Consider the following 12,726-nt stretch of genomic DNA (forward strand, 5'->3'; position numbering starts at 1 on the left):
GATGCTGATATGCAGGGTCACTAACTAGTCTCTTGAGTCTGAGGATTCTCATCCTTCACAACACTACAGTCCCTTGAACTGTTATGTTCTTTCTCAATTGTAGTTTCTGCAATTGTGGGTGCTGAGTAGACAAATCCCTTCTTTAGAACTACAATTCCCAAAATTCCTTTGTGGAGGAGGTCCCTATTCAAGCAAGTTAAGTTCATAACATGTGGGGTTGTACCCTGAGTGTCTACGTCCTTATGTCTTGGGCTACTTTGGAGGGCAGCTGTATGGCACCTTGGGCATTTTGTTCCCAAGGGTTCTGTGCCTATTCTGATTCTGCAAACTCTCATTGTTCTTGGGAAGGTCAACTCATTTGTTGCTTGTGGGCTCCAATCAGAGAGACTCTAGGGCAAAATGAAGAAGAAGAAGAATTGGATTTATACCTCCAAGGAGTCTCAGAGTGACTTACAATCTCCTTTCCCTCCCCTCCCCACAACAGACACCCTGTGAGGTAGGTGGGGCTGAGAGAGCTCTCTGAGAACTTATCTTGAGAGAACAGCTATTTCGGAAATGTGACTGGCCCAAGGTCACTCCACCAGGTTCAAGTGGAGGAGCGGGGAATCAAGCCCAGTTCTCCCAGAGAAGAGTCTGTGCACTTAATCACTACACCAAACTGGCTCTCTCAAAGTGGTGATAGAGCAGCCCCATATGGGGATGGCATGCAGCACCTTGTCTTGGTCTGTCTGCTGTGGGTTCCTTGAGCTGTGTGTTAATGTTCTCAGGACTTCTGTACTATGGCTTAGTTTGGCTGGTGGAGGGGATGCTGCCCCAACCAAACCCATCACTCCTAACCCTCCCCTCTCTTATCTCTCTTCCCCCCCCCTCTCCTACAGAGCTGCCAATCTCAGAAGAGCTGCTCCTTCTGTAAGGGAGCTGTTGTGGGCAGCCCAGAGGCTCTGAAGAGAAACCTCCCCGTCACCCCTAGGATTGCTCTGCCTGCCAGCTCCCCTTGAGGAAGACGATCCCTCTCCATCATGGGGGTTCTGTGAGCCCCAGGAGTCTGCTTGAGGCCTGGCTGCCAGTGCTGCCCTTTCCAGACCATGTGGCGGTCAATCCTCCAATGCCCGCCCCTCTTCCCCTTTCTGCAAGTGCCTGAGGCAACTGCTGGCTGGGAAGTGCGCCTGGCCCTGTGGATTCTCAGCTTTGCCTCCTCCGTGGTGCAGATGGAGAGCCAGGTGTATTCGCCCACTGTCAACACGCACTACGGGAAGCTCCGTGGAGTGCGGGTGCCGCTGCCCAGTGAAATCCTGGGCCCTGTGGACCAGTACTTGGGGGTGCCCTATGCAGCGCCTCCTGTTGGGGAGAAGCGGTTCATGCCCCCAGAGCCACCATCCTCCTGGTCAGGGATACGGAACGCCACCCACTTCTCCCCAGTGTGTCCGCAAAACATCCACACGGCTGTGCCAGAGATCATGCTACCCATCTGGTTCACGTCGAACCTGGATTTTGTGGCCACCTACATACAAGACCCAAATGAGGACTGCCTGTATCTCAACATCTACATCCCCACGGAGGATGGTGAGTCCCCAGCGGGGTGCTGCCAGGACACGTTGCTCTCTCTCTCTCAGTGGTTGGTCTCACGCGGTTGCAGCATGCCAGCGTTGCCCTTCCCTGCCTGACGCATGCCGTCTTTTGTGGAGATGCTTCTCTGGTCACTCTGCTTGTGCCCTGTGCCCTCCTGTTGTCTCTCCCTCTATCTGTTTCTCTCTTTCTCTGCCTCTCTGCTCTTTCTCTCTCATGTGCGCTGCCTCTCCCCATTATGCCCCTCCCCTGCCATGGCATCATCACGGGGCTCCTCTCTTGTGTTGCAAAAAGATGAGAAAACTCTCCGGCTGACCTCAGACCTTCACAGCGAGTGGCTGGTTTGGGGGCACCAAGGGCCAGGTTCTGTCTTGAGTTTGCTTTGGGGTTTTGTCCTTTCCTCTCCCTTCTCTGTCTCCCCTCCCTCCCCTCACTTTGTGAAGATTCAAACGCTAGTTGGTGGGGCAGGAACTGGCTGGGAGGAACATGCTCTTTCGTACTGGGACAGCAGGGTTGCCCCCCCCATGGCCAAGTTGCAGGTCTTCCTTCTCTCCCTGGGGCCTGATAAGTGAGGAGGTGATGCATGGGGCAGCTCTGGGCCTGCCTGGATGACAGCACAGTGGGACCTGGCCCTTTTGTGGTGAGGCTGGATGCCATTCTCTAATGCTTCCTTTCTAGGGGATTCCCTCTGGACATGGTAAGTAGCAGCACCAGGCAGGCCTTCCCAGACTCACCACAAGGGGGGAGGGGAGCCCATTTATAGAGAACTGTGAGGCATGGGGGAGCCCCTTATCTGCACAGCAGCACTGGGGAGAGCTGGCAACCCCTGCCCCTCCCCGTCTTCCCCCAGAGGCCAGGTGGGGGGGCTTCATGCCTACCACTTCCCTCCCATCCCAGCCCACACCTGGCTCCAGAGTTTTCCTCCCAGGGCAGCAGTCCCTTTCCCCCTCTCCTTTCCCTGTGGTCAGTCCCAAGGGCGGGAAGGGTGGCTGGGGGCTGGGCTATTGGGGGTGGATGGATGGACGGGTGGGCAAGCGGGAAAGAGGATGGAATTGCATGCCCACATCGTCCTGGAGCCTCCTGTTATTTTGTAGTCTTTTATTCATTTTACAGTAAAACGGATTTCCAAGGAATGCGCCAGAAAGCCCAACAAGAAAATATGTAGGAAAGGAGGTAGGTAGCGAGCCGGGGCTTGGCAGAGGGGCACAGAGAGAAGCAAGAGAGAGAGTGGGAGTGAGGGGCGCCTGGCCTGCCCCATGCTGCTGCAGCGTCCCCCTCCTCGTTCTCCGGGGGGAGGTGGAGGGCCTCCCGACGGGGTTCCTTGCGGGTCTGTCTGTCTCTGTCTTCTGATCTGCCTCTCGGGAGCTTCCTGAGCTGCTCCCTTGTCAGTGCAAGGGGAAATTTCCCACTCTGGCGAGAATCAGCAAAAGCTGTAGGATCTCCAGCCTTCACAGCTAGGCACAGGTATCCCTGGACTGTTTGGGGTGGTCAGAGAAGTGAGGTCCCTTTGCTGTTCTCCTTCCCACTTGCAGGGCCAAGCTTCCATCTTCTGTCTTTTAAAATGTTGTACAGTGGAACCCATTTTTTGCTAATCCATTTGTATAGTGGCATCCTGAAGAGGTCCCATAGAGGTGAAAGAACAGCTGGCTCTGGAACTTTGTTTGAGGGCCTGTTGAAATTTGTCCAAACAAAATGGTGCCTTGCTGGTATCCCCCCCCCACTTGGTATGTAGGGTATGTGGCCAGAACATGGCTGTCTCTAGTTGCCATGGGAACTGCCTGTCTCTGTGTGCCATCTCTGCCCTGGCGTTGCTTCTTCATAGAGCATTGGTTCAAGTTCCTTCAGTGTGCGAACATGCCCTCTGACATCCCTACACTGAGCTGCACCAACCAGCCTTTTCTTTTTTTCATGTACACCACTGAGAGAACTTTCTCCTTGTCCACCCTGCTTCTGGGGTCTCTTCGAATGGTCCTGTCCTCATTCTTACTACAGGATAGATGTACAGCATGGATCCCACCACTGATCAGTCCTGAGCTTCTATGAGCATCTTCCTCTTTTCTATGGCTGACTCGCTGAGGAAAACTGGCTGGCTACCCCTTCGCTGGTTCCTCTCCTCTGGGCTCCTTGGTTAGCCATACCAGTTGCTTCCTGTCTTAGCTATTCCTACAGGTTCTCTCCAAGCACTAAGACTGCCCCATAGTGGTCCACATGGTCTTTGGGCAGGCCACTCTGTCTTGTACGATGCTAGCAACCAGCTGCTCCAGTGACTTTGCCTTGCTCCCAAATTCTTTACGCTCCATTCTACCCACTGTGGAAAGTGAGGAAGGGAAGAGCTGAGAGTCTTCCAGTGCCGGCCCTTAGAGTGATTTTTGGTCCCTCAAACACCTGCCAAATCGGCATGGATCCACAGAGCTCCAGAATAGGTTGCACACCCTGTTCCTTCCTACTTGGCAAGTGCTCAACTCAGCTTTAATGATGGAGTGCCAGCTTCCAGATGGAGAATGCTTGGGTAAAAGATATTGTCAGGATATTTCCATTACCCTTCAACCAAGGCAGGGTGGACACTCACAGTTTTAAGTCTTTTGGATGTGCCCACCAGCTGTGACCAGACAGGTACAACTTTAAAGCTGAGAAGGTGCCTAAGAGGTCTCCTTCAGGGGATGCCACAGCACAGAGTTGAGCTTGACTGTTACTGCTCTTGGACTTGCAAGTATAGGAAACAAATTTTGCAGAACAAATACAGCATCCTTTTTGAGGTCCTTAAATGTATGGCATAATTATACACAGAAATATCCTATTTATGGGGTAAAACAGGTCTTGTGGCATCTCTGCTGAGTGGGGGGAACTGTAGGCTTAGTGCAGAGGCTGGAGAGCATAGTAGAAGTGATCCCCTTGCTGGACTTTGATGCTGCTACCCATATGCGGAGATGCTCCATCTCAGCCTAGATCTGAGAGATGGTGTGGTTATTACTCTGCACTGCTAATTGTTATTGCAATGATCAGTCTAGTCATGAGAACACTTTGACAAGAGGGGGGAGGGACAACTCATCAGCATATGATGATTTATTTGTATTATGAGAATGTTTAATTACCCATTGACTCTTACTGAGATAGGACTGGGAGGGGAAGACTTGGCTTGGAAGTTAAAGTTATAAAGGAACCAAATTGGTTCAGTCCCTCCTCTATCTTGAGGCAACGTGGCTGCAAATAATGGTCTTCTTTATCTGTAGAGGTGTAGAAGAGATCACTTTTCAAAAAGTAAGCATTCCTACTTTAAGTGCAGTGGTTAGCAGTGGACTAAGGACTGGTGGAAACCCAGCTTCAGATTCTCATTAGGCTCTCTGAAGCTCACTGGATGACCTTGAATCAGTCACACACTCGCTGCCAATCTCAGGGTGGTTGTTAAGAAAGAACAGAGGAAGGGAGAGCTGCGTCAACCACCCTGAGCTCCCAGGAGGAAAAGTAAGATAAAAATGTGATACAGATTTCTTGCACCTTGGTTAACTAGCTTTTCTGACTGCGGGCCCTGGCAGAAGCTTTCTGGTGGCTAGGGTCTGTCCAAGACTCCCAGTTTGCTTCCTGTACTCTTTGTTCTCATGTGTTCTGTTCTGGAATTTTTTTTTTTTAAGATTTGCATGTCTTGCTTATCAGTCTGCAAGCTGGAAAAAACAACAAAGTCCTGTGCCAGCTCAAGAGCTTTCTGGTTGCACTTACCCACCATTGTGTGCCAAAACCGAAGTACCCAGGAGAGCTGTTTAAAGAGTCACCTTCTACATGACTTGCATTCAAACACACAGATACCCTTCTTCTAGCTATGTGGGAGGGGTGTGGACACATTATATTAACTGGAATCAGTTGGTCATCTTCTTTGTCTATGCAGCATTCACATTGGGGAAGAGCAAGTGTGTTAACTGCAGCTCTTGGCAAGGGACTTTGACATTACACTGTTTCTTTCTGCCTGCTTCCAAGGAGGGTTTGCACCCTTCAATATACACAGACTGTTCTGAATGCCAAGGAATTATCAGTTCTTGAGGCCCTGGGCCCATATGATAACAGGTGTGGGTCACACCACTTTATGAGCCTGATAGCTTCCTTTGGCCCGTCTAGCGCCTCTTATGTCATGCTCAAAATACACCAGAAAGTTCTGATGGTGTCAGCCCACCTTTCCCAGGTTGCACAGGCCTGGGCCCTTCATGTCTGTCTCTCCTGTGTGACTGCTGCTGCCCTCTTGTCTTCCTTCCTTTCAGCCCACTTCTGATTGGCTGAGTCTTGGGGGGGCAGCAGCACCACAGCAGTGTCCACCCATCAAAATGCCAGTCTCCTGAAGTAGCACACTCTCCCCCTATGTGGTGAGGTTTGAGAATTCCTGCAATTCCTTGGCTTCTTCTGGAGCTATCACACAGATCCATGTGCTGGCACAGCTTGTGGGTGGGTGTGGAGATGTGAGGAGGGATGGTTAAGGGGTGGGGAGGGAAACACACCTCCCAAGAATTTCTCTACCGCCTCTGCAGTTCTAACCTGGGGTGGGGGTAGGGAGCAGAGGCGGGAAGAAGGTGCTGTTGTCCCCAGCAATGGCAGGATAGAGGGCCCTGGGGGCGGGGGTGGGGGGAGAGATTCTGTGCTTCTGAATGGGAAATACAGAGTCTGCCTTGGTCTCCATGGTTACCATGCAGGCCTGGAATCTGAGCGAGCAGAGACAGGAGAGCTTTGTTTGGTCCAGGCAAAGCTTTGTTCTCACCCCAGCCTATCTCCTTCCCTCCGACTTTGTGGAGTCTTAGTGCCTGCCTAGTGACCACTCCTGTGCAGGTCCCCTTGCATGGGATGAATCATGCAGACTTTGGGGGCAAATGCACAGCCCTTCTTTTGCAGCTTTCTGGAAAGAGAAAGCGCCATTGGTGTTACCCTGGCCTGTTTCTGGCCCTGACTGTCAGCAGCCTGAAGAATCATTGTGGTTTGCTTCAAGGCCGATATGCAGTTTGGCGTAGGTGGCCTCCTTCAGCCAGGGCAGTGGGGCTGAAGTCACCATGGCCGCTGTGTGTAGGGTGGGGAGGCATGCTGGCCTCTGCTCTTGTGTGGATATTTGCACTGCCTTCTATCTGTCTGTCTTCTTGGTGGAAAGGGGGAGGTCACTGGTCCCTAGAAGGTGACAACGGTAGGTTAGTTCTGGGCAGAAGCCTTGCGGACTACACTTCCAGGTGCTCTTCTGTCATGACAACTCTTCATTGAATGTCCTTCAATGTGCATTTTTCAAGCAAGCAATTGCTAGCAGATGAAAAAGACTACAGGTCCACTTCCAGCTGTTTCCTGTGCTCACTGCCAATTCAGGCAGAGCTACCTAGGCTGTCTTCATCCAGAAAGATTGGGCTAGCCCAGGAGAGGGAAGCTAGGGAACTGCTCTGTGTTGGGTGGTCTTCTAGGGATGCAATCAAAAGTGACCCCTCAAAACAATCAGGAAGTGAATGAAGGTGCTGTGCTAATTAGGATGTATGATTGCTTCTCACAGCTTTCTAGAGCAGATAAGGGATGTTGAGATGAGAGGCAGTCAAGCCTAGAAGCCATTCTTAGCATTGCAAGCATCAACTTGCCAAGAGCGACCCCCGTAACTTTTCAGGTGCCAGTCTGGAGAAGCGGCTTGCCCTGTCCTGATCCCTTTAAACAGTCACTTATCTGCTTTCCTTGAAGGGACAGCAACTTAAATGCTTTTCCTTGATGGCAGATTTCATGTGCTCTTTGCCCCCAAAGCTAAGTGCTATCTGGTCTCATCTTTATGAACACCCAAGGGGTGAATAACGAGGAGATGGACAGAGAGACCTTGTAGAGGTGGGATGTTGTACACTCTGTCCCTTTCTAGAATAGCCTACCATCGTCACATGCATGTCAGCATGTTCACACTGATGTGCATACACACATGCACACCCCAGAGAGGTCCACTTGTAGAGATTGGAATTGTGCATGTACAGTGTTCAAACCCTGCAGCAATGGGCAGTCAAGGGTCTTCTCCCCACCACATGTGTGCCAGTAAACAGTCACTCAGTGCATTTAGCTCCCCAGCCTGGCCACGGAGCAGCATGCCCCATTGCCCACAAATCACCAGTCTGTGCTGCCTCCCTAAGCGAAGGCAACTCTGCCAGTTCCTTAGCATCAGTTTCTTGGGAGCTGTTGGCTGGCATTATCAAGATGCCATCCTAACCTTGGCTGCCAGTTCTGGTGTTTCCTGCCCAGGAAGAGGGAGACAGCAAGCTGGCTGCTGGAGAGCCCCATGGGTTCTAGCTCCCACCTTCCTTGCACCTGCCATCCAAATGGGCACCCTGAAACAGAAAGGCTGCCTCCTCCTTTTTCTCATGCTACCCACAGCACCCCCAGGAACGGGGGAAGGGAAGCTGCTGTGGACAGTCCCCCTCCCAGTGCTGCTTTCGGAGGTCAGTTGGGCAAGTTTATGCTTAGCGGATCCCAAGCACTTCCCAGGTAACGTGCCCACCTTCTCTGCAATCATGCTATTTTTGAATTCTCTTTTGTTTTCTTTTTTTCTTCCTGTTTTTGTTTTCCTTTCTTCTCTTTCTTTTTTTGTTCTGTCTCCTCATGTTTGGTCCCCAGGCTCCAGCGCTAAGAAACAGGGCGAGGACTTAGCGGATAATGACGGGGATGAAGATGAAGGTATTTGTGTGCGCCAGGTGGCTGTTGCTGCATGAACCTGCTCTTTCACGCTCTCTCATGCGCACTCTCCATTGGCTGCCATCCCAGGAAGTCCCCAGCTCTTTGTGTCTTTCTGTCTCCTTGTGCTACCGAGCGGCTGCATGGGAAGGGGACGGTGACCCTCATCCTCCTCTTCCATGGGGTGGGGAGAGGGGGAAGGGGGCACGGAGCTGTGGTATGGTCACTCAGGGGCTTGCTGGCCTTGTCTCGCTTGGGGGAATGGGCTGGGCTCTTTGGTAGCACGGGGAGCAGGTTGTAAAGCGAGGCAAGGGGTATGCGGCTCGGTCTTTTCCTCCAGTCTTCTTCCCCACTAGTTATCAGACAGAAAGTATTTGGACAAAAGAAGTTTCCCCCTTTGGATTTCCTGCCACCATCACCACCACACACAGGGTGGGTCTGGGCTCCTGAAGGTCAAGGGGCCTGCTGGCTTGCAGGGGGCATGCATGAGGGATGGGGACAGCCCAGGCAAGGAGCACCCAGAACCTGCTGCCAGTGACATGTCTCTCTCACTGCCTTTCCTGTTGCTCACGTGCTCTCTCTCTTTCTCTCTCTCTCTCTGCCACTTTTGGGAACTAGGCTGAATCCTGGGAGGGAGGAGGCTGGTGCCGCTCTGTGCTATGCTTTCTGGCCTCTCCCTAGAACGAGCAATGGTTCTTGGGTGCCAAGCCTGAATCCCTTGGATGTATGCACCATGTTCCCTTTTGGAGGCAGAGTTAGTCAGTGCCTGCTCAGGATTGCTGGCTGGAGGAGCAACTGCATACACCCCACAAGGCATTGTTGATCCTGAGAGGTGGGGCAGGCAGTCATCCCTTTTTTTCTTCCCAAGGCTGGTGTGATAGGAGAGTAGTTAGTCCATCCATCAGAGAAAATCTCTAGGAGAAGATATGCCATCTCATAATGATCTCATCAGATCTTGGAAGCTAAGAACAGCTGACTCTGGCAAATACTTCCGATGGGAAGACCTCCTTAGAATACCAGAGTCAGGAGGCAGGGGCAGGATTTATTCAGCCACCTCTCTGAATATCCTCAGTGCCTCCAGTAGGAGTCAGTCACCAGAGGTTGCTATGACTTCCAGGTGCACACACTCACACACACACAAATACAAAAATACCCCCCCAAAAGAGAGAATGGGCAGCTCTGTGCAGCCCTGATGCAGTCCTGGTGTAGGTGTGCCTGTGCAGCTGACTGGACAACCCCAGAGTGAAGGTGTCCTGCAGCATGGCTGTGAGCTGTGTTGAGGGTGCTGGAGAGGTCAAAGACAGCCCCAGGGCTTCCCCCTAGTCTGTGAGTTACTGCTAAGCCCTCAGGAGGTTTATGAATTGCAAAATGTACGGGGCAGTGGCCAACTTGTTAGGAGAATGAAATCACGTGTGGAATAATTTCAGATCTATTTGTTATTATCTTTTTGACAGTATTAGTCCATTAACCTACTGGAGACAGCTGCTATGTAAGCAGATATTATGGATTTGTTACCCCTTGTGCCATGGAGCTGCCTCCAAATGGAATCAACACTCCTTGTGTGTTAACTTGCTCTACAAAGAACACAAAAGAATTCATTCCTCCCTCCTCCATCAGTTATAATCACAGATAAGCATCTCTCTGGATTGATGGGCATCATGTTTGAATAATAAGAGAGCTCCAGCCAGGATAGTGTGAAGTAGTTTATCAACTGCTACTTGGAAGGTGGATAAAAAGCCTCTGGGCTGAAGAAGAGCCTTGTTGGATCAAGGGGGGCAGCCGTGTTGATCTGCAGCAGTAAAACAAAGCAGAAGTCAAGTAGCACCTTTAAGATCAACAAACTTTTATTCAGAATGTAAGCTTTTGTGTGTATGCACACTTCTTCAGACGAGGAATGAGGTACAGTGAGCAGAGCTACAAATAGCTAGTGGGGTTTAGAATGCAAAGTGGTACAAAGTTAAGAGCCCGCTTCAGTGGGGTAGGGCGGGATATAAATCAAATCAAATAAATAAGATCCAATAGCAGAATAGTAAAATTAACAAATTCAGAAAACCTTTGATCTGGGTTTCATTAGCATGGGAGACCAATAAAACAGTAACATGTCAGAATTTTATTGGTTTCCCATGCTAATGCAACCCAGATCAAATGTTTTCTGAATTTGTTAGTTCTACTGTTCTGCTATTAGATTTTAACTTTGTACCACTTTGCATTCTAAACCCCACTAGCTAAAGGTGCTACTTGACTTCTGCTTTGTTCTACTTGTTGGATCAGTCAGAAGTTCATTGAATTTGCTGTTTCCTAACAATGGATACTCAGATGTTCCCATAAAGTCCACAGAGACTGAAGGCAGTAAAAGCCTCCCCTTGCTGTTGCTCTGAAGCAACTGGGATACTGGAAGTTCCATTTATCCAACATGTCTTAAAAGTCAACAGTGGAATATTCATTTGTCTAATCATTTTTTAAAGACTAAGTTAGATGCCACAACCATAGATTAATTATGCATTGTGTGAAACATTTTGTTTCTGGAAGAAACATTCTTGGTGTTCACATTCATCACACATTGTATAATTGCGTAGACCTCTAATATTCCCCTTTCACTGGCCATCTTAAAATATATAAACTAGAATACTTCAGATTTTTAAGCCTTTCCTCTTACTTGTTTTTGTCTCCCTTTTCTGCATTGGGTCCAGTTCTACCATATCCTTTTGCAGATGGGGGAAAACCTGATATGCACCCAAGCATTCCAAATGCATCTTCTGCATATAGATCTGTACAGTGGCGTTACAATATAGACTTTGTTTTGAGTCTCTTTACCAATTATCCCTTGCATAATTGGTTTCTTCTATCCTCTTGTTCTTCTGTATAATTAACAAATCTGCCTTTGATAATGGTTTGCACCAGTTTACTTGGGACAAATGTTAGGGCAACTAGTCTATAATTTCCTGCTTTCCATTGAAACCCCCTTTTTAAAAAATGGTATTAAATTTGCTTATTACCAATCTTTCAGGATCTTCAAGGAGGCTAATTTTAGTTGCATATTTTTGTTAGGAGGTCAACAATTTCTTATCAGAGTTATTTAACCTTGAGCAAATGCCATCCAGACCGAGTTCAAGAAACTGTAAATGCAGAACATGCCAGGAAGAAACCCTTGCAAGTCCTAGCTGTCTTCCTTGAGATGGATTCACTCCCATTAGGGAGCAGCAAGACAGCTGGTTTGTCCCTGGATCAAATCCCTAGGTGTTTCAAACACCTATCAGGGCACTGAAGCATCAGCTGGAGTTTGAAAGGTCAGTGTAGGTGTCTTGTCTCCCCAGAATCCCAGAGCCTAGGGAAGGAAAGCCAAGTGGGTGCTTTCTGTTCCACGGAGGGGTCAGAATTAGAAGCCGTTTAAGGGAAGTCCTTAATGCAATGATATAGGAGGATGGGAACTCACTGAACTTGCATCTTTGCTTGAAATCCACCACCTGTCCACATTACTGGAAGCAAGCATCGTGGGAGCAGTGGGATTCCCTGTGGTTTTGTCATTTTTGTACCTGACAACCAAATGACATCTTGTCAGTTTAGCATGCAGAATAGAAGGCAAAGGTTGAACTCCTCAAGAGTTGCTGGTGGTCAGGAGTGGTGATGATTGGGCTTTGACATTTGCCTGCTCTCTGCTACCTCCCAGCACCTGGCCTTTCCAGGCAAAACAGATTCCCGCTATCCAGCCACCTTGAGCTATGACCTTACTGGAGCCCTTTTGGCTCTTTAAATACTGAGGAGTGTACTTAGCCAGTGTTCTTGTTTGTGAGGGCAGATGCATGCCTGCCACTGCTTCTCTGCTAAAGAGCTAACTTTGTGGCTGTGCTGGGGCACTGGACATGTCAGGAATGGGTGTCTGGGTACACCTGCACGGGCTCTTTTGGTTGCCCTACTTCTTCAGGGTTTTGCTGTGCTTTCCTAGGTTGGCATACAAAACACGATAAGTACTTTCTCCCTATTGACAAAAATTCCATCCTTGGGATGATCTGTGGACCTGGCTATTTTCCACTCTGACACTCAGGGCACAATTATGTATGAATGGGGCCTGGTGGCCTGTCCCACCTTGGCAACCGTGAGAGCATGGGCTCAGCATGGCTAGGCAGTGCTGTTGGAGTAGACCTGATTAGTACTGTAGGGGTTGGAGCTGCTTATTGGGGTGGAGGAGGCACACAGAAGCCTCCCGCCTCCCAGTTCAGGCTGTTCTAGAGGGGTGTGTAGTTTTTCAGGGCCAGCACCTGCTAAGAGGGAGAGAAAGAGAGAGAGACATGAAGACTGAGCAAGACAGGATCTAGCTGGTGCAAACCAAAAAGGGTCCCCTTGCTGGCAGGGATCTGGGCAGAAAAGGAGTTTTGCTTGGCAAAAGGAGGCAGCCCAACCACATCAGCCCTTTCCTTCCACTTCTGAGACCTGTCTCTTTGTACCCTCCCAGTGCATCCGTTCATCCCCAGCAAGAGGGGACAATGTCTCTGCATTCCCCATAACCTACTC

At 49.9% G+C, this 12,726-nt stretch overlaps 2 protein-coding genes across 5 annotated transcripts in view; both read left to right on the forward strand.

The window, feature by feature from the left end:
• Positions 1-12,726, forward strand: part of NLGN3 (neuroligin 3) — a 45,575-nt gene that overhangs the window by 16,264 nt on the left and 16,585 nt on the right. The window contains exons 2-4 of one of the 4 annotated variants that reach the window (XM_060248986.1): positions 879-1,563; positions 2,680-2,739; positions 8,161-8,220. In XM_060248986.1, coding sequence (XP_060104969.1) covers positions 1,086-1,563; positions 2,680-2,739; positions 8,161-8,220 — 598 coding nt within the window. In that variant the 5' untranslated portion in view covers positions 879-1,085. Of the gene's footprint in view, positions 1-878; positions 1,564-2,679; positions 2,740-7,009; positions 8,221-12,726 lie in introns of those variants that run through there. The other 3 variants (XM_060248987.1, XM_060248988.1, XM_060248985.1) reach the window with 3 other exon arrangements.
• NONO (non-POU domain containing octamer binding) overlaps positions 1-12,726 on the forward strand; it is a 122,506-nt gene that overhangs the window by 2,205 nt on the left and 107,575 nt on the right. The window lies entirely within an intron of this gene.

The sequence above is a fragment of the Heteronotia binoei genome, chromosome 11 (genome assembly GCF_032191835.1).
Source record: "Heteronotia binoei isolate CCM8104 ecotype False Entrance Well chromosome 11, APGP_CSIRO_Hbin_v1, whole genome shotgun sequence".
Lineage (NCBI taxonomy): Eukaryota > Metazoa > Chordata > Lepidosauria > Squamata > Gekkonidae > Heteronotia > Heteronotia binoei.